The sequence below is a fragment of the Tripterygium wilfordii genome, chromosome 12 (genome assembly GCF_013401445.1).
Source record: "Tripterygium wilfordii isolate XIE 37 chromosome 12, ASM1340144v1, whole genome shotgun sequence".
NCBI lineage: Eukaryota > Viridiplantae > Streptophyta > Magnoliopsida > Celastrales > Celastraceae > Tripterygium > Tripterygium wilfordii.
In genome coordinates, this window is record NC_052243.1 from 2,780,979 (window position 1) to 2,804,411 (window position 23,433).

At 35.8% G+C, this 23,433-nt stretch overlaps 2 protein-coding genes across 3 annotated transcripts; both read left to right on the forward strand.

Annotated features, from left to right (window-relative positions):
* The first annotated feature begins 27 nt into the window (after positions 1-27).
* LOC120010706 (protein STRUBBELIG-RECEPTOR FAMILY 5-like) lies at positions 28-10,135 on the forward strand. 2 transcript variants are annotated; one of them, XM_038861503.1, is made up of 16 exons: positions 28-582; positions 1,982-2,114; positions 2,214-2,285; positions 2,379-2,444; positions 2,922-2,993; positions 3,076-3,147; positions 3,984-4,055; positions 4,150-4,215; positions 4,797-4,862; positions 4,941-5,230; positions 6,190-6,458; positions 6,997-7,268; positions 8,538-8,658; positions 9,047-9,183; positions 9,268-9,424; positions 9,809-10,135. In XM_038861503.1, exons 1-16 carry the CDS (start codon positions 498-500, stop codon positions 9,935-9,937), a joined length of 2,079 nt encoding a protein of 692 aa, XP_038717431.1. In that variant the 5' UTR covers positions 28-497; the 3' UTR covers positions 9,938-10,135. The 2 variants fall into 2 exon arrangements, with proteins under 2 accessions (XP_038717431.1, XP_038717432.1); XM_038861504.1 differs by lacking the exon at positions 28-582 and having other exon boundaries at positions 2,047-2,114; positions 2,374-2,444.
* Positions 10,136-17,522: 7,387 nt separating this feature from the next.
* LOC120010185 (beta-amyrin synthase-like) lies at positions 17,523-22,506 on the forward strand. Its single transcript, XM_038860902.1, has 16 exons — positions 17,523-17,753; positions 18,079-18,264; positions 18,419-18,508; positions 18,598-18,795; positions 18,873-18,957; positions 19,173-19,339; positions 19,419-19,610; positions 19,728-19,841; positions 19,928-20,047; positions 20,336-20,458; positions 20,527-20,625; positions 20,712-20,768; positions 20,869-21,237; positions 21,326-21,406; positions 21,492-21,575; positions 22,139-22,506. The coding sequence occupies exons 1-16, from the start codon at positions 17,553-17,555 to the stop codon at positions 22,256-22,258; spliced, it is 2,286 nt and encodes a 761-aa protein (XP_038716830.1). The 5' UTR covers positions 17,523-17,552; the 3' UTR covers positions 22,259-22,506.
* The last annotated feature ends 927 nt before the right edge of the window (positions 22,507-23,433 follow it).

Consider the following 23,433-nt stretch of genomic DNA (forward strand, 5'->3'; position numbering starts at 1 on the left):
TTTTCTTATCTTTATTCTTTAAGTAAATTCTTAAAAATGCATTTGCTTTCTGCACGAAATTCTTATCTTAATGGGTTGTATTTCTTTTCCCCTATGATCCAAACAAGGTTGGCGTTTCTCTGAGTCCGGAAAACATTGACAGGCTTTCGTTCATCCTCATCACTCCCCTCTCTCTCTCTCTTCTCTCTTATTTGGATGCATGAAAATACCTCTCTCTTCACTATTTCTAGCTGTACTTCCAAATTTAGCAAATTTCTCCACGGAGTCCCAAAAACCCACCAAAACCAAAACAAGAGAAGAGGGAATGGAAAATCCATTTTGGTTTATTTTGATTTTGTATGGTGGGTTCGTTTATTGTGAGTTCTTTATCCACAATATCTCCTCCATCAACTCCTCCCCTGGTGATTTTTCTGTATTTTCTTCTGGGAGAGAGAAAAACCTAGCACCATTGATTATTTCTTTTGTCTTTGAAATCTGGGTTGTTTTGGTGTTGGAAGATGTACCACAGTTTTTTGGGATTCTTGGTTGTTTATCTTGGGATCATAACCACCAATGTCCAGTCTAAGACTGATTCTACCGATGGTATGTGACCTTGATTTATTGCATGTTTTTTTTCCTGTAATATTCGTTCTTGTGTGGTTGATTATATTAAATAGTTTTTAATATTTTCTTGGATGTTCATGGTTTGTCATCAAATGGAGGCAATAATGCTGAATGGGCTAGAGAATAAACTGAATGCGATGCCAATTTAAGGGTCTATCAATTTATCCATGGAATTTAGAGAATTTTAGGAATTATTTGTTATTTAGTCTCCATGGTAAAGCCATCACATGTTTAGTTGTCAAGAAACCATTCCATCGTTATTCCTTTGCTCCTTTTGTATGGTTCTACATTTCTACTAGATAATATACACTACTGCTATTGAAGGGCTATTTGTATCTTTAATGGGTTCGAATAATTTTTTTTTTCTTTCTGAATTTGACATTGGTAATTGAGGTTGATGTTTTATGGCAAGAAGGCTTAACCTATGTTTTACGTTCGGGATCTGGGATTATAAATTGCCATCTTTATTTCCAGACCATTGTGGTTTCCTCAAACTTGAAATTAACTTTGATTGTCAAGTTTGAATTTTAATATTTGTTACCTGAGACTCTGCTTAGGGTTTATTTTTTCCCCCGGTTTTCTGATAAGGGCAAACCTTGACTCTAGATATAGTTTTGTCAAATATTCAAACCACGGAAACAGTCTCTGCGTAATGCAGGGGTAAGTCTCTGTCAATCTGTTTTTGCTGGATCCCACAATCACCAGGGGAAGGTTGTTAGCTTGTCGTTCATAATTTAATTTTCATTTTTTATCTAAAGGTGGAACAAATTAATGAGCCTTATAATACTAAACCACTTCTATGCAGATGCATTTTTAGTTGAAAGTCTATGCTAAAATGTCCTCATGGACCAATAATGCTCTCTTCTAAAATCTAAATTAGTTTTTGTTCTTTTTTCCTTGTTGGACCTGAAGTGAAACCGTAAGAACATTGTTGAATGCTAGAGGTGCATTACAGCATCCAGGTGGTGAATTTTCTACTGCAGCTATGTCTCGCATATGTTTTTCGATGAATTGTACCATTTCTTATGTTACTTAAGTGGTCACCTAGGGAAAGAGAGTAGGCCACGACTTAGGCTTACATCTGTCTCTAATTAGGCCTTTAAGTTGTAGCAGAAAAGTGTGCAGTACAAAGTTCGTGATGCGGAACGTGCTTTGAATGACTTTTCATCTTCACGTATTTCCTTTTGCTCTATATTTTCTTTTGCTGCTTTGATTCTAAAAGTGTATCTATATATCTAGTCTATGAAGCTGCTTGTAAGACAATTTTTCTTTTTCTACATGACACAGAACAAATACTGCATTTTTTTGCTCTATAATAGAAATTGACAGCTGCAGTGTATATTGAACAGATTCTGATGTTGCAAATTATATATTGCAGTCTCTGCCCTTAATGTGATGTATACGGGCTTAAATTATCCTTCAAAACTAGATGGTTGGAAATCAAGTGGTGGTGACCCTTGCGATGACTCCTGGGAAGGAATCACTTGCTCAGGGTCAGCTGTTAAAGAAATGTAATCAAGAGTCGATACTTGCATTTATCAAATCTATTTGGTGATTAGAGCTTTCTGTTTAAATTCCTAAATGGCACTTTTCCTGGTAAAACCTAGCAGAAGGTTGTCTGGCCTCGGACTCACTGGATCAATGGGCTACCAGCTATCAAGCTTGACTTCTGTGACCTACTTGTGAGGCCCAGCTTCTGAAAATTGGTGGATTTTATTTTATATTTATTCAACTCGAATTTAACCTGAGAATGCCATTTTTTTGTCATAGTACAGTGATTTGAGCCAGAATAACCTGAAGAATGATATACCATATCAGCTTCCTCCAAATGCAGTTCACATGTAAGTAGGCACTGACTTCTGAGTTGCAAGACTAATGCAGCATTTTTCAGACGTGATAGCTCGTTTTTATCATTGCAATGTTTTTTTTTCTGGATAGCACTTGATTAACCGTAAATTTATTTTGATAATGATATTGTGAGCATGCGAGGAAAGATAAGATAAGATAAGATAAGAAATGAGATTATTAGATCTAGGTCGGAGTAGCATATTCAACGTAGAGTTAGTGGTGCAGCAGTGAGGAGAATCGAGAGAATTTGTATAGGAGAGTAGATACTAAGAGGAAGACCTGAAAAGATATGGCTTGGAGTGGTAAGAAAGCATATGGATTGATGAAAGTATGATCCTAGATAGAAATGAATGGTGGAAATGAATACACATAGTGGATGATTTTCTCATAGACTCATATATCCTATCCCAAACTTTTGGGATAAAGGCTCGGATGATGATGATGAATGATCTCGTGGGCATGATGTGCAGAGATCTTTCTGGAAATGGCTTCACGGGTAATGTGCCTTATTCAATCTCCCAGATGATAGACCTTGAATATCTGTAAGAAGACATATTTCTTTCGTTCAAATATATTTCTCACCTGTTTGTATCTCGTCTCAATATTCTGGTACTGGGTGTGCAGAGATCTTGGTCATAATCAGCTCAATGGACAGTTGAGTGATATGTTTGGAAAACTTCCAAAACTTCAAATGCTGTAAGTATTACTAGCACTGCAGAAAGGTGATTTATGTTAAAAATTTCCTGTAAATGTACAGCTTCAAATCAATTAAGTCATGAACTTCTGGCTTTTAGGGGAAATGTGGAGTTGTTATTGAAATAATATCTTTGCTTGTCAGTAAAATGGCCAGCATTTCGAGTGTGCTTTTCTATGTCACTACACTTTTCATAAATTCTCTCTCTGAATGCACTCTTGAGGGCAAAGATACTTGATGCAAAATTTCACCTATACAGTTTATCCGGATCACAGTAGTGGTGATACGACACACCTTGTGCATGAAAATTGGTGCTCTATAGTTTTTGTACTTCCCTTATTTGGAGGATAACTATGGTATACATCCAATAAAGACAAAGATAGTAGATCAATTGAATATTAGGTGAAATGATTGTTCAAAGATCCGATTGATCCCTTTTCAAGCAATTATATACGGTAAAGAAAATTGTCTCTTACAAGATTAGCTTTTTGTCTTTGGAGTTGGTACTTGTCCCAACTTTTAATGTTGGTAGCTCAAATTATATCAACTTTTAGATTCTTTCGGAGATAATTTTACCCATTCTTTTCTTCTCCGTTTTATGGATAGTAGTTCCACCCTGAAAGTAAAGCTGAGTTCTTTATATTGTAGCTAGTAAATAGCATTCCATTCACCAGATATCCTATGTTGATTTGAGCTATTGAGTATAATGTTTCCCGCCTTAATCTATAACAGTTATAAGTCGAGATGATTTTGGGATTCTGTTTTTCTAATATCATTGAGATTATGATATTTGGGTGTGCCTATGTTAAGAAATTGTCTGACTTATGATGACTTGCAGGGATCTATCCTACAACTCAATAACAGGCAATCTGCCGCAGAGTTTTGCATCACTTAAAAGTCTCTCCTCGCTGTAAGAAGCAAGGAAATAATTCTATTGAATAAAAAGCAGATAAAGGGTTGACATTTCAGTTTCTCATTTCTAACCCCACTTTCTCTTCACACAGGTATTTGCAAAACAATAAGTTCACTGGTCCAATTAATGCGCTTTCCAACCTGGACCTTAAGGATTTGTAAGTAGGCCAGTAGCTCAAATATAAAATATAAATCTTGACCTGCATAATCTATTATGATAATTTTCAGTGGTTTATCACTACTGAGAGCTTGTCTGTTGCAGTTGATTTATCCATCATATTCAAAATAATGTTCTCTGGAACATCAAAATTATATTTCTTGAATCTGGTGTAATTTTCAATTCTGAAAAGCTTATATTATCTAATCTTCTATTGTTAGGTAGCTTGTTGAAAATATTCCCTTGAATATTACTGCTATATCCATATAGTATTTGTTGAATTTCTTTTTCACCAAAAAGAAAGAAAATAGAAGAAAATAATTGTTGAATAAGTATTAGTTTTTCCTGTAAAATTAAATTCTTTCAACTTGTCTAAGGTTAAGCAAAGTAAGCAAGTCTCCTGTGCATTCATACCCTTATGCTGCTTAGGTATCTGTCTTTGATAATATTATGTGAAATTCGGCTAAGAGTTATGTTCAATGCTATTCTGATGAACTTGAAAATGAGCAACGTTCAATTGGTACAAGTTGTAGTTACAAAATTTTAAAAGCTTATAAAGCAAGCTCCATTTTATGCTGGCAGGAACGTTGAAAACAACCAATTCACTGGCTGGATCCCTGATGAACTGAAGGAAATTGATGATCTAAAGTAAATGTCTTGTTAAGCTTGTCTTTTGCATATTTCTTGAAAGCTGTTTCTGTTGACTCTATTATGTCTTTTCTGTAGAACTGGTGGAAATTCTTGGTCAAAAGGGCCAGCTCCTCCCCCTCCCCCTGGTGCACGTCCTGCTTCGAAAGAGAAAGAATCTGAGAATGGCAAGAAGTCTGGTGTGAATGGTTTAGCCATAGCTTTATCAGTTGTGGGTTCCCTAGTGGTACTAGCACTTTTGATTACTCTATTCTCAAAGAGAAAATCTACTGTATCTTCACATTTTCTTGATGAAGAAAGGGCCAGCCACCGTAGAGCATTTACTCCCCTCTCATCTCAAGAATTATCTGTACCCAAAGATTACCAAGGTAACTTTTCTATGTTCCACTGTTTTATTTATGAAACATGACATGAATTTCCAGTATTAGAATAGAGGAGCAATCAATCTCTTGGCTTATTTATCTAGTAGACAAAACCGTCATGTCATGGGGTTTAAACCATAATGGGAAGAAAGGTTTTCCTTATTATCTGTTATCAACTTAGTCCACATTTATGCTGATTGCCAAGATAGTGGAATATGTTGTTTGAAATCCAGGGTTTAATGCATACAATTAACCGGACAATGTTCAGATTGTCTAATCTGGTTTTGCTTTGTTATTCTGAGGGACAAAGCCAAGAAGACTTACAAATATAGATGAACATCTGTGCGCATGCACATTACATACATATATTAAATGAATTAATTTATTGAATGTAATTTTAAATAAAATCTGGTCTTATCCTGTATGTAGAAAAATTTATTAGAAGAGAGCGACTTATCTGACAGTGCATTGAAGACTAGACAGCTTTAGTCCAATCCAAATTGATTCATACAAACCTCTCCCCTTCAGTAGAATCCGGCATGTCAAAAGAGGCATTGGGATGTATGTGCATTGCTTTTCACATGAATATAAATTTTATTCAATGGCAATTCCTTTTCAGCAATGATCTTTCAATTGTTGTTTTAGCACAATTGATTAAACAGTACTTATCTGAAGATCAAACATAATACATAATAGATACTGGTCTTCCATACCTGTTTAAAGCGATGGCTCACTTTACCTTATCCTTCAACAGGTACTGTTTGCATGGTGCCTGATTTTTTCATAGTCTCCCTCGGGCTGATACGCCGTGGTTAAATGATGATTATTTATACTACTGTTAATTGAATTAATATTTTAGCAGGTCTTTCAGGATCAATTTTCACATTTATTTTTTCAATGGAATGAATATTATTAGTTTACTTCACCTCATAATTTCACTCATTTGATGTTTTTATGGATTGCAGATTTTAAATCGCTGGATTCGTCTGCTTCAATTGATATGAAGTCCTTGCAAAAGTCTCCTTCAGTCAAGACTCCGATAAATGATAGGGTGCAATCATTTAGTGACAATGAATTTGCAAACCGTCTGATGGCAAAACGAAGCACCTCTATTCATGCAACAGCTTATTCTTTGGTAGACTTGCAGACTGCTACTGCTAACTTTGCAACAGGCCGTCTTCTGGGAGAAGGAACCATTGGTCGTGTTTACAGGGCAAAATATGCTGATGGGAAGGTAAACCACTCCCTGCTCCTCCTCCTCCTTCTGCCGCTCAGTTTACCATAACTTGTTTATTATGATGACCAATTTCTGACAACTATCTCTGAAAACCCTATAACGACCTAGTTTGGGCTTTTGCGTAATAAAAAATGCTTGAAGAACCACTTCAAATGGATTTGTCAAATTATGAGAAGTGGTATAAATGTCATTTTTCCTACTTTACAATCTATTCTAACAAACGCCCGGTCATTCTCACATCCAACCAAACATACAAACATATAAATTCAATTATTTGAAGATAATTTTCACTTATGAGGTGGTAATTTATCTTCTTCGTATCCCTTTTATCCCTTTCGGAAAGATTCTGATATAGCTTCGCACCTATCTTCACATTTCTTTTTGCTCATAATAGGATATTCGCTCTCACGTTCAAAGTAGTTTGCAATATTTTTAGTTATAGGTGCTCAATGTGGTCATCAAACAAGTCTAGAAGCATTGTTTAAATCACTCTGAATTGTAAAAATTTCAATTTGATCAATTGTTTGCTTAACAGGTTCTAGCTGTGAAAAAGATTGAGTCTTCACTATTTCATGGTGGGAAGGGAGAAGAATTTTCTGCAATTGTTTCCAACATCTCGAGAGTTCACCATCCAAACATTGCTGAACTTGTTGGTTATTGTTCAGAGCAAGGACATAACCTCTTAATATATGAATATTTCAGAAATGGTTCACTTCATGAGTTCCTGCACTTGTCGGATGACTTCAGCAAACCTCTTACTTGGAACACCAGAGTCAGGATTGCTTTGGGCACTGCAAGAGCTGTTGAGTAAGTTAATACGTGAACTCTATATTTGTCATGGCGTGAATATCCTTCTTGCATGGATAGAATTTGTTTGCTTGAAAATGGACGGGGAATTCGCCCCATTATTTTTTTTTAGGTGAAGAGGGACCTCTTCTCCTAACCTGGTTAGAAATCCTCGCTGAAGCAGAGAGAAGTGGATTCAAGCACATAAAGAGCCTGCTACCTTATCTCAGTTAATGTGTATAATCATAGATAACCAGGTCCTAGGTTCGAGTCTTCTCTCACATTATTAATAATAATTAAAAGAATACATTATTGATAATAGTTAAAAGAATACAACGTATCAATTAAAAAAATCTGGACAACAGCACTGACACTTGAGTGTGTGAACATTCAACTGAGATACTCATGGTAGTATCCAACTTACATTTTCCCTTCTCAATTTTAATTTACGAACAACGTAAACTTTCAAATAAGTTCAAGGATTTAAAGTTCCGTGCAATTTGATTTCCAAAGACATGAGACTTCGGTTGTGTTGGGACCTACCAGTACTTATTTCCGAGAACAGTCATTTCTTCTTCTCCAGGAAAAGTTCATGCATTCTACCTCCGAGAGGCATTGCTCCATCATGCTTTCGCCCATTGTGAAAAATTCCCACTGCTGGCCTACGTGTCTTCTAGATATTGTTCTTATCTAACCTTTCTCATTAATGTATATTCTTTTTATCTTTACTTACCTCTGCTTATTTTCTTCTTTTCTTGAAGCAAATAAGTAGAAATAATTAAAAATAGTAAAAAACAAACTTGCCCTGTAAGCAGAGCTAGGGATGCAACTAAACTGTGATCAAAGCCCAAAATGGAGCTTACAATAAGATATTTGACTTGGGACTGAGTCAAGCCAGCCTGAGTAGATTAACTCTGATTGGGGGTCTGTAAAGGTAGCCACGTACAGAAATATTCAATCAAATTTTTGTGCACTCTATGATTAGCTTAGTTAGGCAGTTGAGACTTACATCAGTAATGAATTAACATGTCTTTTCTAGTGATTGATATTTTAGCTTCTGATGCAATTGACCTATAGGTCGGGTTGGTTTCCTACTCTTAGCATGGATGCATTTGTTTCACATTATTTTATTTTTCATATTTTCTTACTATAAGCATTTTAATGAGATTGAAAGACACTAAAAAGTTGCGGCGCACCTGCTTTCGTAATTGCTTAAAGTATGTGATACTTCTACGTCTTGTGATGCTCATAATAGTATTTTTCTTCTTCGGGGAATGATTCCATACTCAGGTACCTCCATGAAGTTTGTTCTCCCTCTGTAGTTCACAAGAATATCAAATCATCAAATATTTTGCTAGACTCCGAGCTCAATCCTCGTCTCTCTGATTATGGCTTGGCAAACTTTCATCAGGTTCTATTTCTTTTCTTGAAATTTATTTATTTTAAGCATACTTTCAATAGGACTTGCTGCAGTTCAAAAGTACTCGAACTACATCAGGCATTTCATTGTGAAATTGTATTTCATGGGTCCTAGAAAGGCGTTCCATATGCACAGGCCATGCTTACCCAGGTAGATTTGGAAATATAGAAAATTGAAATGTGTATAGAAAATGAGATAAATATTAAGTGCAACCCTTTTCGGTGCTTGTCATTGCAATCCAATCATAAAAATATCTCTGTCAGCGGTGCTCTAATGTGCATTGAAATGTTTTTGGCTTCTGAAGAACAAAATATACATTTGGTGTTTTTCTTTCCTAGTTTCCCTCATAATGAAATTTTTTCTTCTTGGTGTTTGCCAGCGCACAAGCCAAAACCTCGGTGTAGGATACAATGCTCCAGAATGCACAAAGCCTTCAGCCTACACACTTAAGAGCGATGTTTATAGCTTTGGAGTGGTCATGCTAGAATTATTGACTGGCCGCATGCCTTATGATGGGTATGTCATGATATCCGATCACTTATGTGCTAACCTAGAATATTACTCCCAATATCTGAATTGCATTGTTGGCTTCTTCTGTAGTAAAAAACCAAAATCAGAACAAAGTCTAGTTCGATGGGCCACCCCACAATTGCATGATATAGATGCATTGGCAAAAATGGTCGACCCTGCTTTGCGAGGATTGTACCCTCCTAAGTCACTCTCTCGATTTGCTGATGTCATCGCCCTCTGCGTTCAGGTAACAACCAGCTTCTGAGAAATTTCTCTCCTAGGAATTTTTTTTGGCTATAGTGGTTGAATTCTGTGAACAAATTTCCCCGCATCTCAAACGAGGTCAGGATTACTAATAATTTGTCTCATCCAGTTTTACAGTGAGTGTGGAATGTTAGCATTAGAATCAATTTTGAGTTCATATGGTACTTTGATTCGGGTCTTAATCTGCCCGACTTTTATCATCTCAGCAATCCTTGTGGGAAAATTGACGTCGAGTTTTCCAACTTCTAAAGTCGATACAAGACCTCGAAATGATTTTATTTTTCAATGTATTGGATGAAAAGAGAGAGATCTCTGTTTAGAGGAGCCGTTGTTCTGTGTCTTCTAACATCTATATTTTCATTATCAGGTAGAGTCAGAATTCCGGCCACCGATGTCAGAAGTGGTGCAAGCATTAGTTCGTCTAGTCCAACGCTCGAGTATGAACATGAGAGACGATCTTGCAGCTTCTTGCCGGACAGATGACTCTGACTACTAGATTTTCTCTCTTTTTTTTCATTATTTATTTGTTCTAATTTCAGTAACTAAAATTTGCAGGGGAACAATATTTTTTCTTTTAACTTTCCTAGAATTTTTGTGACTTGAGAGCCTGTCTTTCTTCAGTTCTTGTGTGGCAAAATTAGTGCACCATGAGATTGAAATATATGAATACTAAGGCATAGTGATCCTTCATAAGGCGTGATTAGTGTGTCCAAAAGCGATTTCGGTGGGAGTGTAAAGGCTTCTTCATAAATATGTCTTTATTGTTTTTCCATGATTGTTTTCTGCATGGAAAAATTCCCCCACTAAAGTGAAGGGAAAGGGGGTGTGAAGCCAACCAATCAACCTAAATGTTTTCATTGCTTTTTCTTTCCATGATTGTTTTTTTGGTGGAGAAATCCCCGCTAGAGTGAAGTGGGCCGCCATCCATCAAAAGCAATGAGCCATTGACTTCAGCTGGCAGTAAATGCATGGACATGAAGTGTCCTAATTGACCCACACTTGAGGGAATCAAACCAACCAACCATGCTTCTTCTGAACTTAAACTCCTACCAACTATTAAATCCATTCACATTGTCAAAAAGTTTTATCAAATAAGTGTCGTTTTGGTTCTCATTGTCAAAACAAACGTGAAAATTCTGTCCGTCAACCAAAAGCACATTTTTTACATTTTGATATATTTTTTTTTGGACTTTATGGGTAAACCGTAAACTCACACATTATCTGCAGTTTTCTGCAGTCAGCAATCATCACCACACAATACACAGTGGACGACCCTACCCCGATTAAAACTGTAGGGGCGGGGCTCCTGCAGTGACTTCCTGCACCGCAGAGCCCTTAACTCCTCATTTTAGTTAATTCACTTTTACACCAACGAAAGAGAGTTTAAATGGGTTCCAACGAAAATTATTTTTGAAGAAATTACACTCCTTGAACGTCCATACCTGTTTTTGTAGGTCTTATCGTAATCAATTTGTCTTGGAAATAAATGTACCTGTATTTTTCCACCACGACCAACATTTTGTACGCCAATCCAATTCTTCCACCACCGCGCACTCTAGTTAGATTAAGACATGACAGCCTTTTTAGTTATTGCAAGAAGCCAACTACTCTCTTTGGAAAACAAGTGACAAGGAGAAATTAAAAATGAAAGATTTGGCCCGGCTAAGGACAAAATGGGCACCATAAACTTGACAGACAAAAATATGCAAAACGACGACACTGCTTCAGTACTTTCTGGCCATCTGTAAGACGTTATGTTATGGGGCCCCATCAACCCCCCTACAGTGACTTGACAATTGACATGTATGCAGGCATTTCCTGCAATAAAATCATGTATTCTCATTTACTAACCACTGTTACAAAACCACCTCACAAACCTAACAACTTACAATCAACCACGTTTTTCTTAATGTAATTAATGTATATATGTGGAGAACTACGAGTAGTTAAGATTAGGGTCAATTATATAGCACGAAGAAAATTACAAGTAATGAAACATTAAATCTTTATTTATCATAATTGTTTTTCTTACGTGTTCTCATTTTCTGAAAAGGCTCTATTACAACATCATTAGTAATAGTTCCAAGTAACTCTTTTTCAATGAAACATACAAGACAATCATTTAAAAATTGATCACTCATCCGATTTTACAAATTCGTCTTGACAATGTTCATTCTTGAAAAAATCTTTCAACACTTGCTGTTGCTATATCCTATAGGTAAAACCAATGATAACTTCAAGAGTCGATAGATTAAAGGAAAAGAGAGGTGTCTCTTTGTTTGTACTAATAATCTAGAAAAATCACCAAACCCTTTCAACTGACTATTTGAACACAAACTCATCATAAAAGACACAACTATTTGAACACAAACACATCATAAATCACCACGGCACACCAACATTAGAAGCATTGAATCACTACAAAATAACCAATTAAAAATAAACTCTTTGGTAAGTAAATAGATAATTATGCTGTGACTTGTGACACAAAAGACGAAGTCGGAAGAGCACTACTTTCCCTGTATCGCACTGGACTATTATTTTTTAATTGACAATGGAGGCTACATATTGGACTTGTATGTTTTAATTGGCATTGGGGGTCTAGAAAAAATTTATTGGGGGCGTAATAAAAATATGCATTGTAGCCAGCTTGATATCTTAAATTCATTCGGGGCCTAGGGCCCCAGTGCAATTCAAGTTCATCTGCCCCTTATATTCATGTGTGGTATTTTATAGATGTATCGAGTTGGAGCCTCCCCTCCCCTCCCCTGTGATAAAAAAAAAATATGTGCGTGTGTAAACATTAAGGATATATGCTTCAATGTTTGTTTGTACTCATACAAGAGAGAAATCATTAACAATCTTTTTACAAAAAAAGACAATATTAATTAGTTAAATCACTAAAAAAAGAAATTCCATTAAGAATTTGCTAAATAAAAAAAAAATTGAGAGCTCAAATTGTCTTCCATCAAATTGCAGTGTGAGTTGTCAAATCCATTCCCACTCACGTCTCCTCAAAGAACCGCGACTCTATTGTCCGTTAGCTAATAAACATTGGAAATTCTTTGTGTCATAAAAAAAATAAAATTGAAAAGATTTTTTTTTTTTTTTGAAATAATATTATTGTGTAGTGGGAGAGAATACATACAGACCATATATACGGGAAGGCTGACGTAGGAACGCCCGGGTCGGCTTTTTACTCACTGGGTCCCACAGCCAGGGAAGAGGTTTTTCCACTTTTTTGACCAAGACCAAAACGGGGACACCCCGTGACCGTAATAAGTTTTAAATGTGCTAGCAGTAGCCTATGCCTAATTTGGTAAAGTATATGGAAAGTTCCTGATATCTTATTAGAAATGTTGATGGTTAGGTAGTGTTTGGTTTAATTTTTAACGTCCGACAATTTTAATAATAGTTATGTGCATGAATGTTTGGATAATGTTTGGTTTAATTTTTATTGATAACATTTATATTATATTTTGTGACAAATTAGGTGCAATGTAGTATTATGCATTTTAAACTTTTAATTGTGATAAATGCATATAAATGTAAAAATAAATAACAATTAATTTATAAAATAAAGATAATTAATTAGTTTATAAAATAAATATAATTAATTAAATTTATTAATTAATGTGGTGAGAGATAAAATGAGAATGACAATAAAATATTAAGAATATAAAACGAATAAAAATGAAAATGCTATAAAAATTGTTCAAATTGATAGCATTTTGAAACAAGTATAAATGCTGGTAAAAATGCTTTATCAAACTGGTTATATATATATATGGATTGGGCATCAACTAATATATGTCATAACACCATTATAACAACATTTCTACGGATTTTGGACCGACGGATGCTCGATTCAACCGGTTAAATTGGCTAATTCAATTTGATATTTATAATATTGTATTTTTTTTAAAATACCATTGAGAAATATGTTTCTCATTTGAATTGAATATTAGGCACACATATACCTAACTGAATCGATTGTTAATCAAGCCGCCTCTACAGTATATATATATATATATATATATATATTTATTTATTTATTTATTTATTTGTGCCGCTCAATCGGTTGAACGACTTTATTACATATTAATTGCCCCTACAATAAGATTCTAGTATCGGTATCGATATTTAAAACACTGTTAATATGAGGGTCCCTAACATTATTTTGCACGTACTCCTATAATCTTTGGGTTTGTCCTATTATGTCGTGTTAAGTGGTTCACGGGGTTGTTATAGAATTTTCCATGAAATCTACCTTTTTTGCTTTCTATTATTTTGCCGATTTTAATGATTTGTCTTATGGATCCAAGGATTACGAACTTTTTTTTTTTAAACTTCTAGGTTTGTGTGTTGTGACCCTATTATATTAATAAAGCAACACAAAAACACCATCCTTAATCGTGATTCACACAACTTAAACTAATATAATTAATGATTGAGAAACTAATTAAATACGCAAATTATTTCGTTAATTACTTAATTTATTTAAATAGGTTTATACTTTAATGGGCCTGTTTGGGAGTGCAATCAACTGCTGTGCGGTCCTATGAGTTATAAAACTGTGATGCCATGAGGTGAGTTGAAACGCAAAAAGTTGTTTGGCGTATCACTTTTAAAATTGTGGTGCGATGTTGTGAGGTGAGTTTAGCGTATCTAAATTACTGTTATATTAGATGACTAATAATATTAATATAAAATCACTTAATGTTTACATTGTACATTAATCTAAAATAAAATAAAATATTTGACCTAATTTGATTACGTAGGACAATTCAACATATATTGTAAGCGTTTGGGAGTGCTGTGAGGTATGGTGAGGTGCTGTGAGGTAAAAAACTATGGTCCTGTGAAGTGAGTTGGAACGCAAAAGCTGCTTAACGTGTCACAAAAAACCGTGATGCTGTGAGGTGCGGGTGCACCTGAATACAGTTGAAACACACTGTCAAACACTATCATTAAGATATGTTGGAGTCCTTTAACGCACGTGAAGAAGTCAAGGAAACATTACGAATTTAGTCATTTAGATGGGATTTTCCTTTATTTTACTTTATTTACTTTATGTCAAATATCAAGACATTTTGGTCGGAAAATTAATTAAATATCAAAGTTAAAGTAGCACCCCCCCTTGTCGTGGTACACGATGTAACTCTTTTAGGCATGTGTATATGCTAAATCCATTGTTATTTTGTTTATATGTATATAAACTATATACTCGCAATTAGCTCCGTATATACATTTTGTAGGAATTGGCTCAAAAATAAGTCGGACATCCAACCGAGCATAACGGGTCGGGTTTTAAAATACTGGTTATGTGATTTCTATCAAATTCCTCTCTTGATCTACAATCCTCAACGTATTTGGATTCTCTTCTTTCTTGTAGGCTTTATGATATTTTCTAAATAGTCAGAGCAAATAAAGAAATGTTTTTATTTTTCTTTCACATTTTGAAATTGGGTTGAAATTAGTGTCATAAATAATGATGTAAATTTTATAGTTTGAAATTATTACTAGTGATTATCTTTATATTATATAAATAATTAAAAAAAAAATGGGGATTGCCCCTAGACCTCCGCTGGTTAATTGTGCATCGGTGAATTGGGATCCTAGATCCGTCGATGCAAATAATCCATATGGTTTCTAAAATGTTAAATAGATATAATTTCAAAAAGAAAACGGTAGGGAGATTAAATAAGGGAGAGCCCTAGAAACATAGAGGGACTTTTGATAAGAAAAAGGCTTTTGGTTTATTTGATAAAGGTTGGTTGAACAAAAGTTCATAATTTTTTATTTACTCTTTAAAAAAAAAAAAAAAAAAAAAACTTTTGAAGGACCATGGTCCATGGTCCCCAGACCTACACTGCTACAATAGGGTTGCATAAAACATGTGGCTTCCTTATATTAATGGGAACCCTTCCCATGTCCGTATGGTTCAAAAGCTCTCCATTATTTGTGGAAAAGCATTCGAAAACGTGAAGCACGAGGGTGCGGAATTTTGAAGAATCTTCTCCTAAATTATGAGATTTCCAAATATATATATATATGGTGCGGAAAATATGTATATAATTTTGTAGTTATCTGTGTAGTTTAATGATGAATACAAAAAAATTTGAAAACTATATATAGAATAATTCTCTCACGCGTCCTTAAAATACAAACATATATTTAACTAGGTGCGAAACCCCGTGCTTTACGCGGTCTGTGATAAAGCACTTCACTATCTCATATTAATCAACTAATATATACTGAGGAATTTGAGAAAGATCAATAAGTAAGACCAATAATGAATGGAAAGAAAGGCATACCAAAGAAAATTAAGTGAAATTTAAAATAGCATACAATAGGAATCACAAAGAAAAAATCACACCCAAAAAATAAGTTCTATAAATCCTCATCTAAATGAACAATAATTTGTTCAATCTTCACCATTACTCTGGCAGACACAATAATTCTATAAACCCTCGTCTACATGAGTCTCCTAGTAATATCATCTTCAATCATCACTGGCCTGACAGTCCAAAAGAACAATATCAAACATTATCAACTCGCCCGACTTCAGCTTTATCGACTCAGCCCCTCAACCTGTTTTTTAACCCCTTCGCCGATGACATATCTTCTGCTACCGTTGAATCCAGTTGTTTCATCTATGATCGGCAACATGTACCCATCAATCATCTGCTTGAATACAGAACAAAAGGCAAAAGAGGGACTTCAATCGCATAGATCCCAAGCGTCGTGTCACAAAGCTAATTCGAAATGACGATAATGAGAAACCATATATAACTTTTCTGAGTCCCTTAATACTAATTACTAACGATAACTTTTCAATAAACTCACAATAATAGTCTGTACAAAATTAATTCTCATATATTTTAAAGCAAATTCCACTAACACCTCTTAGTGGGAATGCAAGCCGTTAAGTGTGAACAACAGTTAAGAGAAATTTAATATGATTTAATTTTATTTAAAACAATAAATAAATAAACGTATGCAAGCCGTTAAGTGTGAACGGCAGTTAAGATAAATTTAATATGATTTAATTTAATTTAAAACAATAAATAAATAAACGTTATTGGTGTATGTATTTAAAACTTGATTTTTATTTAGTCTAATATTTACCATAAATCCAAGTGACAATCATAGAGCTAATTTAAGAGCTGATGTGGCAGCACCAAAATCATTTATTTATTCAGTAATCATATTATGTATATGATATGATTTGGGTATAATACCATAAAATCTTCTTCTTCTTATATGCCTAATTTTTTGAGGGTGTGATTGCCTGATTTGGAAAACATCCCATTGGGTAGCTTTAGGCCACTCACATACCTTTCCCCTCCCATTCAATTATCTTTTTTGTTTTCTTCCAACTTTTTTTGAATCAAATCAGACCCTGAACATGACATGATCAATCGACCAAATCAACAGAAAGAAACAGGATTACATTGGCATTTTGAAAATTTAATAGGGGCTAAGCGATAATTTCAGTGGAGGCATATATACTCATTATGGAAAGAGAAAAAGAAATTGAGTTGGCCAACTAACCCTACTCAACATTCTCAAGGCTTCATCTACCCAAATACACGGATAGATGAGACGTTTATCGCTTCAAAGTGAAATGAGAGGAAGCTTAGTGACATGACCCTGCCATATACTCAAAATCACGGTCAATTTTGAATGATGCGTAAGTCTCATATAAACCATAAATCTCAGTCATCACTTAGCGAGAATTTTTGGTCACAAGTCTTTAACTTTAATTTGGTCCCGCACAAAATTCTTTTTTACTATTGATAAAAGTAGTTTTGTGGATGATACATATCTAGAAAGTTATCAAAAATTCACCAACCAAATTCTAAATCTAATATAATTTTGATTTAGATATCTCACTTGACATTAAAAAAAAAAGAACTTATTAAGCTAAAATGTAATCATAAATATGATATATAGATAAACACCATATTAACATCATAAAATTCATAATTAACCCCGAAATGGAGAGACCGTTTTGGTAATTTCAACTCATGGCTTCTACGTTGCAGTCTTTCAAGTTTTATTTATAACCAGTGGTTGTGGAAGAATAATACAAAAAGAGAAGAATAATGTGGAAGCTTAAGATTGCAGAGGGAGAGACTACGCCATACTTGTACAGTACAAACAACTTTGTTGGTAGACAAACATGGGAGTTTGATCCTCATGCTGGCACTCCTGATGAACGAGCCGCGGTCGAAGAAGCTCGAGAAAATTTCTTCAGAAATCGGGGCCATGTCAAGCCTAGTAGTGATCTCCTCTGGCAAATGCAGGTACAAAACTTATGCCTACCTTTCACACACCAAACTCTAAGAAGCACTTATACGAGTGCGGGATACGGGGATTTTCCATTTCTTCCAAAAACTAGGATACGGGTGTGCGGTGGGAACATATTTTGTGCCTCAAATGTTACTAGTTTACCACAAGAACACCGATCGATACTTCAGATTCTTGGCTTTTTGAGGAAATTAAGATGGAGATGTTTTTTGTTTTTGTTTTAGACTATTATTACATTTGGTCCACCGCTTTTGAGTGGCTAAGACTTTTAAATTGTTAATGAATATTGGCGTTCATTAAAAATGTACATTTTGTTGACAGTTTCTCAAGGAGAAGAACTTCAAGCAAGAAATACCAGCAGTGAAGGTGGAGGATGGTGAAAAAATCACATATGAAAAGGCCACAACCGCCTTACGAAGGGCGGTCCGCGTCTTTGGTGCGTTGCAGGCCAGTGACGGTCACTGGCCGGCCGAAAATTCCGGCCCATTATATTTCCTTCCTCCCTTGGTCAGTTTTTCTCTCTTTCAACTTTTCTTCTTTTTTTTCAGAGCCATAGAACTCACTAACTAATACACATGGTGGACTTCCGTTGATGTTATCATAAACTCATGTAATCGACCTTAAACTTTTGAGATATAAAGACTTTGATCTTGGTTTGTAGGTAATGTGTACGTACATAACAGGACATCTTGACACAGTATTCCCTGCAGAGCATCGCAAAGAAATTCTTCGCTACTTGTATTATCACCAGGTAGATTAATTGATTGTCTTTGTTAACAACAATCTGGTGTTTTTTCTGGTCTTTATGTTAACAAGTTTGGAACTTTTACTAATACGCAGAATGAAGATGGCGGATGGGGATTTCACATAGAAGGTCATAGTACAATGTTCTGCACAACATTAAGCTACATCTGTATGCGCATACTAGGCGAAGGACCTGATGGTGGCATGGATGATGCCTGCGCTAGAGCGCGGAAATGGATTCGTGATCATGGTGGCGCCATTTACATACCCTCCTGGGGAAAGACTTGGCTTTCGGTACGTTTGCAACCTTATACTATACTATAGTTTGATTACATTCTATTTGGTTATGCAATTGACATAAATTCTTGTAGATATTCGGCGTGTATGATTGGTCCGGAAGCCATCCGATGCCCCCGGAGTTTTGGATGTTACCTTCCTTCCTTCCTATGCATCCAGGTTGGACTAATTTTCCCTCTTTCATTAATTTTTTTCTTCAGTGTACATTGCTTGTTAATCCTAACTCGAAAATGATGAAGATCTTGGTATCTAGTTATTCCAGCTGTTGAGTTGGACGCACAGGATCCAAGCATAAAATCTTGTGTGTCCAACTTAGCACCCTAGTTGTTGAGATTCCTATCATTACTAATCATAACTTTATCTTGTTAACTTAGCGAAAATGTGGTGTTATTGTCGGCTGGTTTATATGCCAATGTCATATCTGTACGGGAAGAGATTTGTGGGTGCAATTACCCCTCTCATTCTACAACTGAGAGAGGAACTCTACATTGAACCCTACAATGAAATTAATTGGAAGAGAATTCGTCATTTTTGCGCAAAGGTGCGTTTTTCTTAATGTAAACCAACTTCTATTAACTTTTCCATAAAAATGTTGATTGTACAATATAAGTTATATGCAGGAGGATCTGTACTATCCACATCCCCTGATACAAGACTTGATGTGGGACAGTTTGTATCTATTTACGGAGCCTCTCCTTACCCGTTGGCCGCTAAATAAGCTGATTAGAGATCATGCTCTAAGATTAACAATGCATCACATTCACTATGAAGACGAGAATAGCCGGTACATCACAATCGGTTGCGTCGAGAAGGTAATTAACATGTTATGTTTCATGTTCTGTGATATAAACATATGTAACTATAGAGTAATTGATGAACAGGTACTATGTATGCGTGCCATATGTAACTATAGATTAATTGATGAACAGGTATTATGTATGCTTGCTTGTTGGGTTGAAGATCCGAATGGGGATTATTTCAAGAAACATCTTGCCAGGATCCCAGATTACTTGTGGGTTGCAGAAGATGGGATGAAAATGCAGGTTCGAATTCGATTTTAACTTCTCATTGTTTCACACTGAATGAAGAATTTTTTTTCGTTGAATGTGAATGGAATAAATATATGCAGAGTTTTGGAAGTCAAGAGTGGGATACTGGTTTTGCCCTTCAAGCTCTACTTGCCAGTAATTTGACTGATGAAATTGGCCCTGTGCTTGCTAGAGGACATGACTTTGTTAAGAAATCACAGGTTTAGTAGTTACTTCTTTTAATCACACAACTACTTCAATCAATGAAAATGATAAAGATCCCAGTATTTGGTATCTCGGTTATCACAGCTGCTAGTTGGCACACAGGATCCAAGTGAATTCGGGGTTTCACATGTCCCAAATGATGCATATGAGATTTTGTGCATATAATTTATCATATGGGATAACTGAGATACCCGTTGTTGAGATCCTTATCATAACTGTTCAATCAAAGGGTTAATTTATTTTGGACTAATTGTTTGCACATGACATCAAATGGTTGTGTGTAGGTCAAGGACAATCCTTCTGGTGACTTCAAGGGCATGTACAGGCATATTTCACAGGGAGCATGGACTTTCTCGGACCAAGACCATGGATGGCAAGTTTCGGATTGTACCGCGGAAGGATTGGAGGTAATGAATTGTCTTAATTTGTTCAATGTTTGCAATGTGAGTCACTGATATTTGTTCTGTTTTTACAGTGTTGTCTGCTTTTCTCAATGATGCCACCGGAAATTGTTGGTAAGAAAATGGAACCAGAGCGACTATTCGATTCTGTCGAACTCTTGCTTTCTCTTCAAGTAAGCAATTTCCCATGATTCAAAACTGGTTCTTAACTTCTTATATCATGTGAATAAGCTTCTTTGTATGTACATTTCCATTGTAGAGTAAAAATGGAGGTTTATCTGCTTGGGAGCCTGCTACTGGTCAAGAATGGTTGGAAGTAATTGCCTAAACTTGTCAATACAGTGGCTTTGAAACAGAGTTTATTCTGTCAAACTGTGTATTGACTGCATGGTTTCTGTGTTTTTGATGATTTTTAGCTGCTGAATCCCACCGAGTTTTTGGAAGACATTGTGATTGAGCATGAATACATCGAGTGTACTGCATCGGCTATCAACGCGCTGGTCTTGTTCAAGAAATTATATCCGGGACACAGGAACAAAGAGATCGGAAACTTCATTACAAACGCAGTAAGATTTCTTGAAAACATGCAATGGCCAGACGGTTCCTGGTACGGGAATTGGGGCGTTTGCTTCACCTATGGCACATGGTTTGCTCTTCGAGGGCTAGCTGCTGCTGGTAAGACTTATAAGAATTGTTCTGCTGTGCGTAAAGCCGTTGATTTTCTTCTCCAAACGCAAAGAGAAAATGGAGGTTGGGGCGAGAGTTATCGCTCATGCCCGGAGAAGGTATATATAATATATTCCTCCTTATGAGCGTGTGTTAATAGTTCTTGTCGGAAATCCACACCTCTAACAACCAACTATATTTCTGCAGAGATATATTCCTCTTGAGGGAGAACGATCGAATTTAGTGCATACAGCATGGGCTTTGATGGGTCTGATTCATTCTGGCCAGGTAAGTCAGATTTCTTAGCCCGTTCAGTTGCTGGCTATCTTCTAGTATTTTGTGATAAAACCAACCATTTCTTTGCAATGTGTAGGCTCAAAGAGACGCTACGCCTCTTCACCGTGCGGCGAAACTAATTATCAATTCTCAATTGGAGAATGGTGATTTTCCTCAACAGGTAACTTAATCATCTAGTTTAGTTTAGTTACATATGCAATGTATAGAAATATATGTGTAGTGAAATAAGCAGAACAACAACAAACTCGATAGTAATTCGAGCAACCAATCTAGCAATTTCAAGAGTATGCAAGGAAACGAAACAAAAATAAGCAAGCGAAGAAACGACACAAATTTACCTTGGTTCGGACTCAATATGAGATCGTACGTCCAGCAATTGACCACTATGATCTTTGCAAGAGTTTAAAAGTTAGAGATTACAAGAATAAGCACTTAAAACTGTCTCTCTCTCGCTCTTTTTTTTCTCTCGACAACCCTAAAACAAAACATAACATCTGCTGTTGCGAAAATGGTTTTTATATCATACTTTTGTCACCACAGATCAACACTGACTCAAAATTCGTATGGGCTGTCCGGACATCCCATTTTCCTGTCCGGACGGAATGTCTTCGGCCAAGCTCTTTTGAGCCATTAACTTCACAATACTACTAGCATTATATTTATCTACAAAGTTCGAGGCCATTAACTATATATATGTATGTATGTATATGTATTGGCATGCAGGAAATCAGTGGTGTGTTTACGAAGAATTGCATGCTGCACTATGGAGCATATAGGAATATGTTTCCTTTGTGGGCATTAGCAGATTATCGGCAGCTGCTTCCTCTACCTTCTGATGCCTAATGAATCAAAACGCATGCAGGCTGCCCCGACCCGTTTCTTTTTGTTTGGGAACTTGAATATGCTGCACTACTTCTATCTTATGTTAGGCATTGATACTCTTTGAAAATTTGGATGATCTCTCAAGTACTCTTAGCTTTTATTTTTAGAGATGTTTATGCACCTAGCTATTACTTAATTCAGCTATATATGGTGCTTAACTAAATATTGATACTCTATGCTATTTGTGTTAAGGAATTATTTTACCATAATTATGTTTGCATATTTGATATTTGGATGGGGGGATGCAATTCTTAAGGTTAGAATTGGCTACAATTGCTCCCAAAGCCATGTTAAATTATGGTTTAAAATATGTTAGCATTTGGGGTACTGATAATGTTAAAATATAGTAGATTTTGAGTCAATCACCTAAACCCAAAATTCAAAATTTATTTTTGATAACCGAGAACAACATTATAAAAGTTTATCTTTCGCAATATCCGTTATAGGTCTAAACTCAAGTTGTTAGATCTGCACACATATAAGTTTTCCACGCGATAGGATAAGTTGAGGCAAAGTCCAGTACTTGACAAGAACAATATTGTTCCTAGTGGGACCCTATTTTATTGTATTTTTTTTGATAAGTTAGCATTGTATTGAAAATATGAGGGGAATACCCCAAGATCCAACTCCAAAGTACACGAGAGAACAAAAAACCATGAGAAACAACAAAAAAAAATCCCATGGGCGAAACAATGAAGTCCAAAAATCAAAAGCACCCACAGATTCCCAATACATGCAAAAGAGAGCCAACCCAGATTAATATTTGGCCCACCAAAATAATCCCATAATTCCCTAAAGCCCAATAATAAGGCTAATAGAGAAGAAATACGACAATGGCCCCCGAGAGGGTAATTCAAGCCAAAGGCAACAACACATAAACTAGGGATGACAATTTGTTCCCGACCAGCCCCACCTCGCATGGATTTTCCCCGACCCGAGGTTTGTGCGGGGCGGGGACGTGGCAAAAAAATCTCAACCCACTGCGGGGTTGGTATGTCTCCCAACCCGCCTCGATCCCCCGCTCCGCAATCCGACCCGCACCCCGCCCCGCTATAGATATTCATATATATATATATATAACATATTATAGAAAAATATTTATTTGTCTAAACATATTTTAATTTGATATTATTATC